At 38.4% G+C, this 18,123-nt stretch overlaps 1 protein-coding gene and 1 non-coding gene across 5 annotated transcripts in view; both read left to right on the top strand.

Moving 5' to 3' along the window:
* Nucleotides 1-17,233, top strand: part of NSD2 (nuclear receptor binding SET domain protein 2) — a 104,966-nt gene extending 87,733 nt beyond the window's left edge. For all 4 annotated transcript variants that reach the window (XM_052780681.1, XM_052780683.1, XM_052780680.1 and 1 more), the window contains 13 exons: nucleotides 462-593; nucleotides 1,625-1,748; nucleotides 2,786-2,986; nucleotides 3,657-3,836; nucleotides 4,884-5,040; nucleotides 6,369-6,574; nucleotides 7,026-7,129; nucleotides 7,399-7,668; nucleotides 7,764-7,880; nucleotides 9,684-9,825; nucleotides 10,547-10,653; nucleotides 12,272-12,476; nucleotides 13,399-17,233. In XM_052780681.1, coding sequence (XP_052636641.1) covers nucleotides 462-593; nucleotides 1,625-1,748; nucleotides 2,786-2,986; nucleotides 3,657-3,836; nucleotides 4,884-5,040; nucleotides 6,369-6,574; nucleotides 7,026-7,129; nucleotides 7,399-7,668; nucleotides 7,764-7,880; nucleotides 9,684-9,825; nucleotides 10,547-10,653; nucleotides 12,272-12,476; nucleotides 13,399-13,667 — 2,214 coding nt within the window. In that variant the 3' untranslated portion in view covers nucleotides 13,668-17,233. The remainder of the gene's footprint in view (nucleotides 1-461; nucleotides 594-1,624; nucleotides 1,749-2,785; nucleotides 2,987-3,656; nucleotides 3,837-4,883; nucleotides 5,041-6,368; nucleotides 6,575-7,025; nucleotides 7,130-7,398; nucleotides 7,669-7,763; nucleotides 7,881-9,683; nucleotides 9,826-10,546; nucleotides 10,654-12,271; nucleotides 12,477-13,398) is intronic.
* Nucleotides 9,408-9,538, top strand: LOC128139107 (small Cajal body-specific RNA 23). Its single transcript, XR_008234223.1, has one exon. It is a non-coding gene; the product is annotated as a small Cajal body-specific RNA 23 (non-coding RNA).
* Nucleotides 17,234-18,123: the final 890 nt, after the last annotated feature.

Genomic DNA, 18,123 nt, shown 5'->3' with positions numbered 1-18,123 from the left:
TCCCACTTTCTTGGAGAATATTTGGGTCAGAGACTTTCATATACAGCTTGAAGTTTACCAAATTTCTTTCTAATATTAACTGTTAGTCTCTTATAAAACACGTATTCAAACTTTAATCAAGGGATTTGAGGATATCCCTGTGTGACTGGCTAGGCACTTCTAGCTAACTGTATTACAGAACTGAGTAGAAATAAAAGGCCACATTACAAAATTCTGGTGTTTTGGTTTGGCTGCTGTTGAGTTGGTGAGGCTGATTGTTACCTAGTCCTTTTGATGAGACCTCCACAAATGCATACTCTGGTTTTAACCAAGCTTTTTTTAAAGGTGGGCGAAACAAAACGGAAAGAGTGTGCCTAAATCTGCTAGTCTGAATTGCAGTCTGTTTGCTTCCTTCAGTTGCTATTCTGTACAAAATTGACCATACATGACTGCTTTCTCTAACACGTATGTTTAATCTTCAGATCTCCGATGGCCAAGGAGATGAGCGGTCAGAGTCTCCCTATGAAAGTGCTGATGAAACTCAGACTGAAGTGTCTATATCATCCAAAAAATCTGAGCGAGGAGCAGGAACAAAAAAAGAATATGTGTGTCAGGTGAGAGACGTTAGCTGGGGCAGCAAGCCATGTTTTCTGAGGTTTCCTAGAAAAGGTCTTTTTAAATATGAAAATGACAGTATTAGGCCAGAAACAGGTTTCTCATGTGTGTCTGAGGTGTCTGTTAGTGATGAGGGTGCCATGCCAGTAAATGGAATTCTTCATTCCTAATTATTTTTTCTTTGACCTCCAATAAGTGACTTAGCCTTTCTGCTTGAGTTTCCAGATCTCCAAGACAAGCATAATTTGTACCTCAGAATTAAGTGCATGAGTGTTGCCAGGTAACTAGTTAAATGATTGAGAAGAGCTGCTCGCTTATCTGTTAATAAAGAGCAGGAAGTAAAACCCAGTGGGTTTTGTGCTTCTGCATGCAGCAGAGATTGCAGTGGTGCATTGGTAGCAGCGTGCGTGTGGCATGCTAACTGAAAGCAAAAAGCTTTCTCAAACTATTCTAGAAGAGCTCTTAGATTATGAAATGATAACACAGTACAAATGTTTCCGTGAGACTGGGTGAGCAGTTATATTTCCACTTCTTGTACATAGTGATGATGAGGTTATATCTATCTTTAAATGTTGGCTAATCCCTTAAATTCCGCCAGCATTATTGTTTGGTTCATTTTTAGTTATGCATGTGTCATTGCTAACCACTCAGAAGTACATTGTGCCACCTAGATTAATTCCCGTTTGCCAAGGAAAAGGAAAATAAGGATGCTTTTTAACCCTACTCAGATGCATCAGTGTGCTCAGGAAAAATTTCTTAAAGCTTTTTTCTTTTCCTTTTTTCTGTCAGATTGTATTTACTCAAGAACGGTGGTTCTCTGAGTGATACTTCTAGCGGTTTAATGACTCTTATTACCTGTTTCGACTGGAAGCTAGGGCATGTGATGGTGTTTGTAAAATTATCTTGTTAAATTTGATTTCAACAACGGGAAAAGAGATTTTGAGGAGCAATATATGAAAAGGAATAAAGAAAACAGTTTTTTCCACATATGAACTTTTCTTTAACATTCAATGCCTTTGTGTTGTAAAAGCTGTGTGAAAAAACAGGTGATCTCCTGCTGTGTGAAGGACTTTGCTATCGAGCTTTTCATGTAAGCTGCCTTGGGCTCTCTGGAAGACCAGCAGGAAAATTCATTTGTAGTGAATGTACATCAGGCAAGTTTGTCCCTTTCTATTAATAAAAAAAAAAAAAAAAAAAGTTGTAGTTTTCCCATACGTTGTTCTAGGAAATCCTCCTGGACAGAGTATTTATCTCTGGAGAAACCATGTTTATCCTGTGGTGCCTAGCAGGGTGGGAGTTCATGTAGTACTATTAAGTGTGCCATGTTTTAGAAAGCTCACTCTGTTTTCAGTGAGAACTCTCTTGCAACTTGGCTGATTTAGTCTGAATTCCATTGCCTTAATAATTGCAGAATATTTGCTCTCTGAGTACAATTACAGATTAGATTTTAAGTCTGTCACAAAGAATTAAGAAATCCTAGAAAAAAAACCCAGCAACTGAAACGTTTAAGTCCTTTTTCAGTCCTTTGTGTGTCTGTATCAATCTTTTGCTTTTCCTATTAAAAGACTACCTTATTGCTATTAATTTCATTTGCTTTTAATCCTATAATAACTGCTTTGAAGTTCTTCATCTTAAAACTTTACATAAAAGATTTGCGTTCTTGCTTATAAGCTCAGTCCAGTACACGTGGTAAACCTTGTTGGAGCAAGGCTGCTTCAAAATAAAGCTGTTCCAAGCGGTCCAGCGAGAAGATTAGAGGATGCTTGTCTTTGGTTTGTGGACCTACTTCAAATTTCACAGGATCACAGACAACCCATCATCCTATTTCATTGCTTTAAAAAAAAAAAAAGAAGAAATTCACAGTCATCCTGGCGTACTGAGGCTTATAAATAAGAACGTAAAAGCAGATCAGTGAGGCTTTGGGTGTCGTCGTGTACACTTCAACTGCAATGGGTTTGCATTGTAACTTTATTTCATCTGTATCTGAGCAGATTAGTATGTGACACTAAAGAGTTAAAGCAAAAAAGATTGCTGCATCAAATGATAGAATCTGATTTGAGTTTGTTTAAAAAAAAAACCAAAAACAAAATCAACTCCCCCATGCATAATAAAAACTCACAACGGAAGCATTTTAAATTCACATGTTTGGATGAAAAATTAGTTACATTATTTTTATTACTTTTGCCACTAGGTGTGCATACGTGTTTTGTGTGTAAAGAGAGAAAGGCAGATGTGAAACGCTGTGTCGTATCCCACTGCGGAAAATTCTACCATGAAGCTTGTGTGAAAAAATTTCATCTTACTGTGTTTGAGAACAGGGGGTTTCGATGTCCTCTCCACAGCTGCCTAAGTTGTCATGTTAGTAACCCCTCACATCCACGAATTTCAAAAGGTAGTTTCATTTTACGTTTCTATGACTGATCAATTAAGTCTGTGTATGGTATGTTAAGGTAAGGAATCTGTCCATTTAATAGCTGCTAGCTGCAATTTTTCAGGCATGCATGGACTATTGATTGATTCAGAATTTTTAAAAAAATAATAATTGAATAATTTTAGTCAACGTTAGTATTTACTTGTGTTCTTGTTTTTTAACTAGCTTTCAATTACCTATAGTTAACCATGTTTTCTTCTCCAAAGAGAATGAAATCTCAAATGCATGTATGATGAGGAGAGACAGGCTGAGCACAGTGAGGGCAAGTCCTGTGAATGTACAAATACTGCAGCAAAGCTCGCCGAATGTGGAGACATTTGATTCTGTGCATATTTTTAGCTTTGGGCAACATCTGTAGACAAAATTGCATGACTGAGGAAAGCTTGTCTACCCCGGTGTACATAGTTAAAGCCTTCATATTTAAATATTATAGTGCTTTAAATTCAGCGTAGGGTTCTTTAAAAACCTTTGTTAATTCAGTGTTGTTGCTAAATGCATATATGCAGACTGAAAACATAATTGATATATTTTTGTGTGTTTATAGGCTACCTCAGGCAGAACTACCATTTTTTAGGTCAAATAATAAATCAGTTTTGTTCAAAAATAACATGGCAGTGTTCTGCTTTGCTAGGAAAGATGATGCGTTGTGTTCGCTGTCCTGTTGCATACCATGCTGGAGACGTTTGCATTGCTGCGGGATGTGCAGTCATCGCTTCCAACAGCATTGTTTGTACGAATCATTTCACTGCCATGAAAGGAAAAAGTCATCATGCGCATGTCAATGTGAGCTGGTGCTTTGTGTGTTCAAAAGGTAAACTGATGTAAAACTCCTTCATAAATGCAGCATCAAAACGTTTTATTCTTCAATTTAAATTTTATTTTACTAATCTGTTTATAGAAAATTATTAGAAATGTGGCATATTAAGTCAGGTTCTGTTAGATATAGAAATAACTTCAGGTTGGCTCGTGCTGCTTCAAGTGTTTGAGTATCCTTTTTTTGCAGATATAATTTATTAAGAAATGTTTTTACTTGGACTTTGTCCAGCAACCAGAACCCTGATTTAATTCTTTACCAGAGACAAGTAATGAGAAGCATTTCTCTTGAATGTACTGAAGCTTTTTGTATTTCTTTATTGTTAATACATAATATTAAAACATAAATATTTTAAGAGTTGCTTTTAGTTTGGCAGCAGACAGTAAATTGAATCAGTATTAGTTGTTGCTGGGAGTGCCACTAATTAAGGGTGTTTTGGTTTATGTTGTACAATAAATTTATTTCTTACTGAGAACCACAAAATGCATAGTGCTGATTAAACTGTAGCAGTGAAAGTTTACCTGATTTGTTAACAAATTAACATGCAGCATAGCAGCTTTTAAGCTGCAGCAAACGTTCCACTTGGTAATTCATGGAACAAACTAACAGCCTCATTCCCTCTCCCCCCAGGAAAAAAAAAAAGAGAAATCGGCTGTTAAAATTTTGCATACAGTGAAATATTAATATATATTAAACTATGTTAAATATATTGTAGTCATTAAAGTAAAGCAAAGTCATTATAATTTGCGGTGCACTATTCTGGCTTTTTTATCGCTAGCTTGCTTGTTATGTTGTATGTATTACTAATCTGAGTCTGCCAGGCATTCAAATTAGTAAGGATCTTTTGGGTTTTGTACACAATGAAACGACATGTATTTGTTGCAGGCCAGCATGTTTTAACTATTTATTTTCTAACTGAACCTACCACATGTGTATCGCACTGCTTTGAACCTGGTTGGAATGCAAAACTTTTATTTTTGTCTTGATATTTTTCAACCTTTTTTTTTTTCTTTTTTTCTTTTTTTTTTTTTTTGTTCTCTGAAGGAGGAAGCTTGTTGTGCTGCGAGTCATGTCCTGCAGCGTTTCACCCAGACTGTTTAAACATTGAAATGCCAGATGGGAGCTGGTACTGCAATGACTGCAGGGCGGGAAAGAAGCTCCATTTCCAGGATATTATTTGGGTTAAACTGGGAAATTACAGGTCTGATGAAGGGTTTTATTCTGTTTTACAGTACTGACATGTTTAATTAAGGATCATACAATTGGTTGCTTCTGTCGGCCCTTCTTGCTGCACATATATTTCTCATTCCTCTGTGAACTAGGGACCCCTTGCAAAATTCAACTTCAAAGACTCATAGCTTCACTGTTGCTTTCGGCCAAGGCATTACCCGTACAGGACTCCTTCTAGTCTTCCGACATCTGCTTCCAGTGTATGAGCCTTCAACCCCTTTTGTTTCAGAGATCTCTTCAAATAATTAAGCTGGTATAACTTGTAATTGGCTAAATTACTACCTTGCATTCTGGGAGATAAGTCACTCAGGTTGTCAGTGTTTTACACTTCATTGAGATTTGAGTGAGATAAAGGTGGGTGGGGTTTATCCTAGAAAGCATTAATAGCTATTATCGGCTGTCTCTTGATCTTTGACAATTACAGTGATTGCAGGCCTTGTTAAAGATGTTTTTGCTAACCAGATGCAAGGAGCTTTATGTGTGTGCTTATTTTGCAGGCTGTCAAAAGTCCCACAGATTTAAGTGTCAGGCTTTCCTTTTCTAGTCCTGTCTTCTCGCATTGTCTAGTGAGTGGGGGGAGGAAAGGATTTTAAATCCACTTGGATCTTGGAAATAATAATCAGTTACTGCTGTTGTCATGGTTTAGCCCCAGCCAGCAACCAAGCACCACTCAGCTGCTCACTCACTTCCCCCCCACCCAGTGGGATGGGGGAGAAAATCAGGAAAAGAAGTAAAACTCATGGGTTGAGATAAGAACAGTTTAATAGAACAGAAAAGAAGAAACTAATAATGATAACACTAATAAAATGACAACAGTAATAATAAAAGGATTGGAATATACAAATGATGCACAGTGCAATTGCTCACCACCCGCCAATCGACGCCCAGTTAGTTCCTGAGCAGCGATCCCTCCCAGCCCCACTCCCCCCAGTTTATATACTGGGCATGACATCACATGGTATGGAATACTCCTTTGGGCAGTTTGGGTCAGCTGCCCTGGCTGTGTCCCCTCCCAACTTCTTGTGCCCCTCCAGACTTCTTGCTGGCTGGGCATCAGAAGCTGAAAAATCCCTGACTTAGTCTAAACACTACTTGGCAACAACTGAAAACATCAGTGTGTTATCAACATTCTTCTCATACCTAGCTCAGAAACATAGCACCGTACCAGCTACTAGGGAGATAATTAACTCTATCCCAGCTTGAACCAGAACAGCTGTTTAGGGTGATTTTGTTAAACTGGCTCTTGCAAAAAGAGCTTGACTGAAACGCTGTATTTTTTTATTTGTACTTCTGTGCTAGATGGTGGCCTGCAGAAGTTTGCCATCCGAAAAACGTTCCCCCAAATATCCAGAAAATGAAGCATGAAATCGGAGAATTTCCTGTGTTTTTCTTTGGTTCTAAGGATTACTATTGGACGCACCAAGCACGGGTGTTCCCTTATATGGAGGGAGACAGAGGGAGTAGATACCAGGGGATCAAAGGAATTGGAAAAGTCTTCAAAAATGGTACGTAGCTATAAGTAAACAAAAGTAATCTTGGGATATGCATGCTTTACTTTCTTCACACATAGCCTTGGGTCTGTTTTTGTACATTTGTTTTACAAGATTGAACTTAAAAAAATGTTTTGGTATCCTGGTCAGCAGTCACTATTACTAACTTTGAATGAAAGCATTATTTTTATGGCTTGTAGAAGACTAGCATCTAATGGGAATTATTTCTGATGCTTTTTAATTTCCGGAAAGGAAATGATGAGTGTAACTGGGAGACAGAAAGGGTAGGATTGATATATTTGTTAAGAGCATTAACACTCCAGAAGCATTCTTTGCAAGAAAATTGAATGGTGGGACTAGGAAGTAGAAGGCTATTCTTTGTTTAACACACATGGGAATGAGCAAGTCAACTTGAGGGAGTAATCCTCTTTCTAGCATTTCTGTTGATACAACAATCTTTTTTTAGCTTTGCAAGAAGCTGAAGCTCGATTTCGAGAAATAAAGCTACAGCGAGAAGCCAAAGAAACCCAAGAAAGTGAACGTAAACCTCCACCATACAAGCATATTAAGGTAAAGTTTGAGGAAATTACATTGGATACTCAAAGGTCTAAGCCAGCACTGGAGAGGAAGAGCCAAGTGGTGAGATGGGGAGGAGAGGTTGTAATGATGTGCTGGTGACTGTGCTTTTACAGTCATGAGATGATGAAATTTTGCTTCCATTGGAACATCTAGCGTTGCAAAAAACAAATTAACAGTATTACAGTAACCACTGCAGTAAGTCTTAGAATAAATTCAAATGTTTTAAAGTGATATTTGAACTATTTTAACGTACTGTGCAGGTGAACAAACCTTGTGGTAAAGTGCAGATATATACTGCTGACATTTCTGAGATTCCCAAGTGCAACTGCAAACCCACAGATGAAAACCCTTGTGGCTTTGATTCTGAGTGCCTAAATCGGATGCTGATGTACGAATGCCATCCACAAGTTTGTCCAGCAGGAGAACGGTGCCAAAACCAGTGCTTTACAAAACGTCAGTACCCTGAGACAAAGATCATCAAAACCGATGGGAAAGGTTGGGGTCTGGTCGCTAAGAGGGACATTAAAAAGGTATGAATCATTCTTGCCTAGAAAAGAACTGGTGACTTGTGATGTTGTTTGTGGGTTTGGTATATACTTTACTAGTGATACCTGGTATCTTTCAGGGAGAGTTTGTGAATGAGTATGTTGGTGAGCTGATTGATGAAGAGGAATGTATGGCAAGAATCAAATATGCACATGAAAATGACATTACCCACTTCTATATGCTTACTATTGATAAGGTAGAGTATGTGACTTTTTTCCCCGTTGTTTAATTATAACATTATTTTGATCTCTTTTCCTTCTGTTGATCACCTTCGTATGACACTCTGCTACCTTTGAAATTCCACAGTTTTAAATATTTGCAGTGTTGTATCTTCTGCGCCTGCTTGCTCCATTCTATATACATAATGCATCTTATTAGTTCTAACTGTGTAACGTAATAAAGTATATATTAAGGTCTATAAATTGTGCTTTGATGCTTGAAATCAAGTACGGCAAAAGTATTTAACTGCCTAGTCTTAAAAAGAAGTATGAAGTTTTGGGAAATGGTAATGATACGGGTGAAGGAATTACTGTTAGCAATCCTTTTACTAAAATTTCAACAACAAAAAAAAAATTGTCACTTGAGAGTGGTGTGGAATATAGTTGTGAGGCTGTGTCCTATATTGGGCATTTAATCTTTTTTGCAACTATCTGTCCCTTTCTTTGTTTACAGCAAGACTAGGCTTGTGCTTTTGTAGAAACTCTTTTCTGAAAGCACTATCTGCATTAATAGCCAGCTAGCACTCCACAAATTGATTCTGCAGCAAATTAATCCAGCAGATTAATTAATGCAGCATATTAATCCAGCATCTGTGGTTCTGTGTGCACACCTCTGAGTATTTTGTTCCTGAGAAGGGGAAGAAAGGGGAGAACCCAGACAGTAGGGGGTATTGATAATATATATTATATTGCTTCATTCCCCAAACAGCTACTTAGGAGAAAAACAAGAGTTGGCTGTCAGTCCTGCATATTTTTTCAGTCCTAATCACCTTTCTTTTGCCCGAGACTGTACTGCTCCGTATTTCCACAGCTACTGTTTTCATTAGTCCTGTAACACAGGAGCTCCTGCACAGGAGTTATCACCTGAGAATGATGAAACCATGTTCCTCTGAACACTTAAGTTTCTCACCCCTCTGCTAAACTGACATACAATGTCAGTGCGTTAAATATCTGAACTGAACATGTGTTTGACTTGCCGTAGTTAATAAATGCTCATTGTGGTTCTATCTTGCAAAAATTATGAGGCTGAGCTGCACATGCAGTTAGAGTGGCTAGATGTATGTGCACATAGTCATGACAATCATACATGTGCGTTATAAAAATGAGTTAGAAGGACACTACAATACTATTTCATAACTAAGCAAAGCTTTCTTAAGCAGCTCTGCAAAGAAACACAGTTCTGGCTATTTCAAGACTTTATTTTATTTTGTTAATGTCTGATATGTTTGATGGAGATAGAAATTAAAAGGCAATTGTGTGTAGGGATGGGATTTTTTAGTTTACCAAGAGCTTGTTTTTGTTTAAACCAGGCTGATTTGGGGAAAGCAAGCTGGTGAGAAACTGGTAATCTCTGCAAGTAATCATGCAGTGACTTGGTAAATATTGTAAAGCACAGTATTTGTAAATGCATCACAGCTTTGTGAATGCAAAGTAAAAGGTAAATGGACTGAGTTTGAGTTTTGAGGCTTTCTGGAGGGAGGGGGTTCTTTAATATGACCACCACAGTGCTCACAAGAACACTTATCCTGCCATGTGGCTACGATGGGTTCTGGGAAAATGTGAGCTAGAGCACAAGTATTGCTTTGGGAGTGTCACATTCCAGGCCACATGAGACACTACAGTTTTCAATACAACATATACCATCAGTTTGCTTGTGTGCTTCTGGGTAGCAACACCATGTCTGTTTTGAATGCAACTACTGAAATAATTTATGGAAATTTTTGTGTGTGTGTGAGAGGGGGAGAAAAAACATTTCATTCTGTTGCTCATTTGATCTCCAGGACCGTATTATTGATGCTGGCCCCAAAGGAAACTATTCTCGGTTTATGAATCACAGCTGCCAACCAAATTGTGAAACTCTAAAATGGACAGTAAATGGAGACACTCGTGTCGGCCTGTTTGCTGTGTGCGATATTCCTGCAGGTATATCAGTTTATGTTGGTTTTGGTTTAATACCCTAAGTTAAACCTTTTGCACGGTTATGAGTGGGATGGTCATGGATTAACTGATTCAGTGCAAATATTTTTGTAGACAACTCAGCACACGGAAGAGATGCTTTGTGATCTGCCTTTAATGTTTCTTAATAGTGAGTCCCATGGCTGCTTTTTGTTGCTTGCTTCTAAGGGAACACCAAAAAGCCCCTTAGTTAGTATCCTTGCATTCGCTTCATGTTGTAGAGCATAGTTTTTGTTTTAGAGATCTCTAATAGTACTAATGCATCTTTTCAAGTGAAGATAATAAGCTTAAGGAGTGGATGTAGGAGGCTGTTTAAAAGTATGTATGTTCTGGTTTGTGTACACACATGCACACACACATATATCTATCTATCTGTAGCTCTTTCTAGCTGTATAAATACATAGATATATATAATGTGTGTGTGTAGACCAGACACATGCACAGTTTTGTGAAGTCAAACCAATTCATTTTAAAATGTAATTGCATAGACATCATGCTGTGCTGGCATCTAGTTTATCATTGTCAGTGCTTATGAGCAGTAAAGAGGGGGAAAATCCTGTGATAATAGATCAGCAAGCAAGTATAAAACCAGAAGACAGATAATGAAACCTTTTTTTGTCTGTAATAATTTTGATAGACTTTGTTACCTTGTCCTTCATAATGAAGGGGTATGTCTTCTCTCACTCAGGGACAGAGCTGACTTTTAATTACAACCTCGACTGTCTGGGCAATGAAAAAACAGTCTGCAAATGTGGTGCCCCAAACTGCAGTGGATTTCTTGGGGACAGACCAAAGGCAAGTAATATATCAAGAGATTTTGAAGGTGTCTTGTCTACTAGCCTTGTTTTTTCTTTTGGGGTATGTGTTGGTGGACCAGTTTTATGTTATGATAAGGGTTAATGCTGCTTGAACAGAGGCTAGCTGTCCTCTGAGGAAAAAGCTTACTGTTTCCCTTGCTGGGAAGATGGAAACATTCTTTTGCCAAATATAACCTTGGTGCTAAAGAATACGTTTTTATGCTGTAATAGTACAGCAGGTGATACTGGGTTTGGGAACACCCTAAAATATTTTCTCCCACTTTCTCCTATGAGAAATTAATTACTTTGGGTCCTGAATAAGAAATATTGCTAGCTACTGGTGCTAGCTTCTGGAATCAAAAGCATATTAAAAAGGGGGTTGCAGGAGGAATAACCTTCCCTGTCCTGTTTGAAGTATGGGGAGGGGAAGGGTTATAGGAGCTAGGAACTGACTAAGAACAAGCCTAACTATAGTCAGTGAGGTTGTTCTGACATTGCAGTTTATATTTCCCCCATCTAAACCTTAAAGTATGATTATTTTGTTAAGATTTGTTAAAAAAAATTTAGTTGAACTGAAGAATAAAAAATGGTGAGTTTTGAATGATACCAAATTACATCAAGAAATGACCTGTATGATTCATGTCAGGTTAATGTAAAACCCATAATGCAGCAGAAGTTGATGGGGCTTCCTGAAGGGCTGGCATGGGAGTGTGAGGGAAGGCACAAGTATATTGCCAAGAGAAAAAAATCTCACCTGTGGATGTAGAAAGGCTGCACCTTCCTGTGGTCTTTCACACTACTCAGTATCAGGCACTTCAGAGGGTGGACTTAAAATCTCCAGAATTCGCATAGCCGGTTTTTGTTAAGGGATGGGCTTAGTGAGGTTCCACATAAGCTGGTGATCAATTTATGCAGACAGCCATGAAGAAATGAAATGTTACAGTTCAGTTTTGCAGAGCTGTCTGCATTGGTAGATAGAATGAGCTAATTTTAAAGAAAGTAGGCAATGATCACTGAGGTGAGGGGGAGGGAATGATGGTAGGGATGTTGAAAAAACACCCAGAATGAATTTTATATAATTTGGTGAAGGAGAGTTGAAGTGCAAGCAGCAGAATGTCAGATTGAAATAGGGATAAGGTTTGGTATATTCTTTCTAGCATTATGGGCACAGCTGCAGTTCCTAAAATTCTGCTGTCTGTTCCTCAAAGAGAAGTGGAGGCTGGTTTTAGTAATTCCAGCATGAGTATACACAACTGGAAGAGAAAAATGGATATTGAAGTGAAGTGATTGGTGGTGCAAAAACAAAATGGGGGTAAATTGGCCGCAAGTAGATTAGACTGGAAATTGGAAGACCTTTTCTCAGTGGTAAGAAAGTGGAAGAGCTTTCCAGTAGGAAGGGATTGTAGGGACAAGATCTGGTTTCAGATGACTATTCCCAAGGGGCAGTGTGGTTTCATTGTCAACACAGATAGGTCTGGTGAGGCATTGGACAGGTCTGCACCAAGTCAAATTTTTGCCTGGCACGGTCTGCCAGACATGCCAACAGTTTTGCTAGGTTGTGTAATATTTTTCCATTGCAAAACTGGCATTTACAGATTTGCATCTTACTCTTTTAGAATTCTTCCACTAATGCCTCAGAAGAAAAAGGCAAAAAGACCAAAAAGAGAACACGGAGACGCAGAACGAAAAATGAAGGGAAGAAGGAATCTGAAGATGATTGTTTCCGTTGTGGTGATGGAGGCCAGCTGGTATTGTGCGACAGGAAATCTTGTACTAAAGCTTACCATCTCTCCTGTCTTGGTTTGGTGAAACGTCCTTTTGGTGAGTCAGCTTGCCTCTTAAACTTACGTAAATAAATAACTTGTGCAGGTACCTCCCTTATTATTGCACTGAAACCTTGTCAAGAGTGTCGTCTTGAAAACATTGTTTTCGTATGGTGAGAACTTTGTTCATGCATCATGTAGGAGCTCTTCTTGAGTATGGAGACAAAATTATGGCCTTCCTCCTGCCTCTCTGGCAAAATGAGCCTTTTGTTTTACAAATGTAGGTAATTGAGTACATCACGCCATAAGAGCACTGTGGCCCTGTCACAGGAGAGTTGATTATATCTAAGAAACGCATGAAGCCAGTTGAGTTCAAGCCAAAAGAATAGCAGTAGCATCTGGAACAAGGCGAGTAGGAAAATGTTAAAGGCAGCACACATCAGGTTGCAGTTCCAGATACCACAGGAGTTAGCTGGTTCCAGTCAGCCATGTCAGGTGGGATATGAAGAAGTGAAGCAGGCAAAGCCTGTTATCCCAGAAACAAGTGAAACAATGACTGGTAAGATATGCTGGGACAAAAGAGTGTCCGTAGGTAAAGCACACCAGCCATCCCTGAGCAAAACTTGAAACAAACAGGTGAGCGTTGTAATGGTAGGCAGCAGTTGACTGGGTGTTTGGATACTCTACCAGCCTACAAGTTCTGTAAAAAGCTATTGAGTAAAGCCTGAATAATTTCTTCTAGCTGGACTTGACTGCTGTTTTTAAATGAGAGGATGTCAAGTCTGCTACTTACTGCTGTCAGTTGAGCTTTAGAAGTATGTTGTAGCATTTTGATTTTTGAGATTAGCCCCAGTAGTTGCTGTCTCATCTTCCTTTGTCAGGAAAGTTGTGCGTTGTTCAGCTGCTAGAACACAAAACTTCTTTAAAAGACGATGACGAGTTTTCCTCCCCACTAATGCGCTCTTTGTTTTTGATGGCAGGAAAGTGGGAGTGTCCTTGGCACCACTGTGATGTGTGTGGCAAACCGTCTGTTTCTTTCTGCCACTTCTGCCCAAATTCTTTCTGCAAGGAACACCAAGACGGGACAGTACTAAATTCTATGTTGAATGGACAGTTATGCTGCTCTGAACATGTTCTCGGGGTGGATTCTGTTGAAACTCAGAAGACTGAGAGACCCCGCAAAAAACTGAACAAGTTGAAGCCTAAGAGAAAGCAGAGGAACAGATGGATGAGAGCTGAATGCAAATAGTCATGGACTGCAGTTTCTACTGCCAACACTATCTTGTAGATAAGTTGTGAATATGACCAGGGAAGGACACAATTTTACATATATTCTGTAAAGGTTACATGGGGGGGATTTTTTGTTTTGTTTTGTTTTGTTTTGTTTTTGTAAATCCACTGAGCCAACCACAGCAGTCTTCTGCTGCTTCTGCACTGATAACGAACTGCATAGTTCAGAAAATTTCAGGACAAACCAAACTTATTACTCAGCATTACAGTTACACTTGAATTGTTACGAATGTAAAAGGTTCCCTCCAAAATACTTTCACGTTGGAGGTAGGTTAAAATCAAACCAGGTAGGCGTAACCATAGGTTTTTGAGGTAGTATTTGTCAACCAACAGATGTTTAAAATAGTAAGTATATCCTTGAAAGAAGTTACTAGCTCTCGAGTCCTCTTAAGTAAGAAATGGCTTCATCTGTGGTCCCAATGAGATTTGCTTGCCTTGTGTGTTTTTGAGCAAGTGCTTGAATGCCATTCATGATCCAGGTGCGTATCTCACTATAACCACACACATGACGATTTGTTTGTGCTCTTATAAAATAGGTCTCCAATGATTCTTAAATGAACATGTTTTTAAATATCCTTCCACCAAGAAATATAGTGCACGGTGGGAGAGGCACACCCTGTATCAGAGAGGGGAAATCTTACGTTGTAAGAGATTTTTTTCTATACTGTTTTTTCCTGTATTTCATTCCAGCAAAATCGAAGTCACTTGATCTTGCAGAGCTGTACAAGTCTGGATTTAAAGGGATATTGTCTTGCAATCTAGGCCCAATACTCCAGGATTTTTGTGTCTTAATAAAAATAAATCTTACAAAACCAATTATTTGAAAAAATTACTTGATTTTTTTTTTTCCCTTAATGTCAAGCAAAACACAGAGGCAAACATTTCTTTGGAATGCTTGGAGTCCAAGCGTTACAACTTTGTGAGAATGCAAAAAATGCCCAACAAGGAACAAAAAAAACCCCCATGAATGAAACAGAAGGTGAAACTTGACTAAAGTGCAAAAACTAAATTCAAAACAACTAATTAAAAGTGAAATAGATTTTTGAAGAAGCACGTAAGGAACAATTTTAATGTGAAATTTAGCCTGACTCTCTTCCTTGTGATAAAATTTGTATGAAACTGGCTACTTGACTTGGCAGACTGAAATTATTCTTTACTTTTTTAGGAGCTCTGCTCTCGACTCTCTTATTGCCACTGTGTTGTGTCAGCAAAGCTGTTTTGAATTCTTTGCTCCCATTAGGTTCTCACACTTGCAGTGAGATAAATATACAAGATTTAGTATTGATGGAAATAATATTAGAACTAGGAAAAAACGGTAAAGAAAAATGTCTTTACCTGTTTTCTTCCCAGTGCATGTCATTGGTGTGTGATTAGGCAGCGTTACAAGTAAGTTTTGACTTGTGCCATTGTTATCTAGCCTATGTAAACACAATGTGCGCCTTCATGTCCATTTAGTAATTTGTGTATGTTCTAGCTTAGTTTGCCTTTAATAGTGCAGAAACTCTGTGTAGCCCTTTTGAAAATGAAGCCTTGCTATTATCATGAGAGTGTATGTTTTTTTCCAAAGTATTTCTTCAGGATTTGATTGCAGATTTAGTTTTTTGAATTATTGAAATCCCCATTTGTTCCCAACATGTAAAAACTTTGGTTTTATTAGAAGATATTAATTTAAAGAGGTTCTAAATGTAGCATTGCCTTATCCTGAACTCTTTGGTTTCTATTTTGTGACCAAACTGCTTTGTTCTTTTAATCAATTTTTATAAACACTGTTGGAAGGTCAATTTTTTTCAAATACTTTTGAAAAAATAGCACAGTTCAAAATAGGGGGAAGTGTTACATGTTTGCATTTTTTGAAGTGGTATGCCAAGCCTTGCACTCGAGCTAAAAATCAAGATTTCTTAATTGATTTTGAGGGAAACTTTCCCTCTGCTCTAGATACTTGTTATACCAGGACTTAAGCATAGGCCTGTGCCTAAGATCAAAACCAAAAAATGATATTATGTATGTTTCTCTAATATTGGTTTGTGAGGGGAGGAAAGTGAGATCAGGTAGTAAAGCAGAAAGATTTTCCTCATTGCTTTTAAACAAAATGAAGGAATTTGATGTCATTGGGACCATTCTTTGAATACTATGCCATGTAAGGAAGGCTTTATAAAAATACCTTTAAATAAGTTATTATAAAATTTTACCTTTACATTCCATTGCTTTTATAATTTGTTAATTTTTTAGTTGTTTTGTTGCTTTTCCCTCTTCATATATAGGTGTAACAGCTCTGGCACCCTGGAACAGTTAAGCCCCAGGTCCTAAGAGGCAGATACCCACTTCCAGAAGCCACCATCTCAAATAGTTACTGATTGGCACTGCTGCAGTAACACCAGCCGTTTTAAGATCGGTCGCGGAGCCTACAACTCCCTGCCTGCCTCTCGGGTGGGCTCACAAGCACATTTAGTATGGCAGGATGCAGGACAGCCACCCATTTTGTATCTGTCTGTGGCTAAATAAAGACTTTGGCGTTCAAAGCAATCCCTCTCGGTGCTCTTTTCGTAACGTTAAATTTACACAAACAGATCTTAGCAAGTGGCTGTTTGACTTTCTGCTTCCTTCTACCTCTTCTCTGCTTTTTACTGCTCAACTCTTTGGGCCAATGAAGGCTTGCACCAGTGAGACTGCAAACTAGGAGTTTGCTTTTGGCTTGCTAGGAATTCATTTCTTCTGCTGATCACATACTTTGGAGATTGATCTTTAAAAGAAATGTGGATCATGTTCTCCCTTAATAATGTACTGACCATGTAACCCCATGAGCTCAGCTAAGTCACTCAGGTGGTGATCTGGTAGAATTTTAGTATCTGAATCAGGAAAGGTGGGGTTTACGTGTTTTTCAATGAAGGCTTCTGTACCTTTCTCCGCAGCACTGGGAAAATAGGCTGAATTTTTGTTAAAAAAAGACGACAAAAGAAAAGTTGTTTCACTGTTTTCCTTCTCCCACTGTTCAAATAGAAGGGAAAACAATCTTGAAAAATTAAGCTTCCTCATGATGCAACTCAATACTTTTTAGCATTCAGCAGCTTGAAAAATTTTCTGTTATAAATTCATCTAAATAACATCTAAGTATGGCATATTATGTGGCATTAAATTATGTACTTAGTGCTTGCCCATCGAAGTAGAAAGATGTCTTTCCTTTTCCAGCAAACTCTTCAAAGCTGGTACACAATAGCCAAATTCAGAATTTGTTGTTCTTTTATCACATGAGCAAGCATGGAAACAATTTTCAGTTGAACATGTTAGATGTATTTTCGTACAATCTAGGAAGAATAATCAAATTAAATGTCTGTTTTGTTCAATAGCTTTGTGTTCATGGTCAGTTTTTAGTTGGTTTTTTTTAATTACTTGGAAAAGCGAAGTATCTTGAAAGACGTATTAATGGGATTTTTCCACATTGTTGAGTCACATTATTCCATGTCTGACTGCTTGAGAAACTTCAGTGTTCTTATTAAATATTAAAATTTATTCCTAGTTATTTAAAAAGTTGCTAATTCTTTTTTTGTAAAACAGCTCTATATAGTTATTTTTGGGACAATTTTTTTTCTTTAAAGAAAAAAAGTGAAATGAGACATACTAAGGAAGCGTGGTTTGGCAGTGAGGGAACTGGGTATGTTGTTCTTCCATAGTGAAAACTTACATTCCAAGACTTCCTAAGAGACCCTGTGGAAATAATGTTTTAGGCTTATATGGAGGTGATAACAATTGTGCTTTGGCTTGTTTTCACAGCATTGCTTATCACAAAAATACGGACTTTTTTTGCAGCATGGGTTTTCCTGTTACAGCGCTGTTTTCTGTTGCTCATAATTTTACAGGCTTTAACGACTTTGAGCTGGAGTCATGCAGTCCTACCAGTTCTGTTCCCTTGGGTTCGTTTAGCTGTCACTGGTGCTGTTCCTGCTTGGTCAGGTCTGAATTTGACTGTGTTTTGCTTTTCCAGATGGGTTTTTCTTTGCGTCTGGTTTGACTTCATGGGTGGAATCTCCTGTGTCTGACAGCAGCTACGTTTTTTTTTTTTTTAAGAGCATTTCAGAAAATTGCTTTGATACAAATGGATTACTGTTCTGCTGAGATCCTCTGGTGCTCTGCATCGGGATTGTGTCCTTTTGCTGCTCCTGTGAAAAGCCACAGGTTTTTGCCAGTTGAGAAACTTACTTAATGCCTGTCTACTAAATCGACAGGTTAAGAGAGACTAGTGGGGAGGACGGGGGGAGCTCTGCCCGTGCCGTGCAGTAGGGTTGTGGTTGGGTATGGTTAGAGGTGCTGTCCATGTTGCTGCTGACCCAGAGTAGAATCCTAGAATGGTTTGGGTTGGAAGGGACCTTAAAGATCATCTAGTCCATGTTTCCCCTGCCCCACCATGGGCAGGGACACCT

This window comes from Harpia harpyja, chromosome 2 (assembly GCF_026419915.1).
Source record: "Harpia harpyja isolate bHarHar1 chromosome 2, bHarHar1 primary haplotype, whole genome shotgun sequence".
Classification (NCBI taxonomy): Eukaryota; Metazoa; Chordata; class Aves; order Accipitriformes; family Accipitridae; genus Harpia; species Harpia harpyja.
Note: the sequence above shows the minus strand (reverse complement) of the source record. Positions and strands in the feature narration are given on the sequence as shown.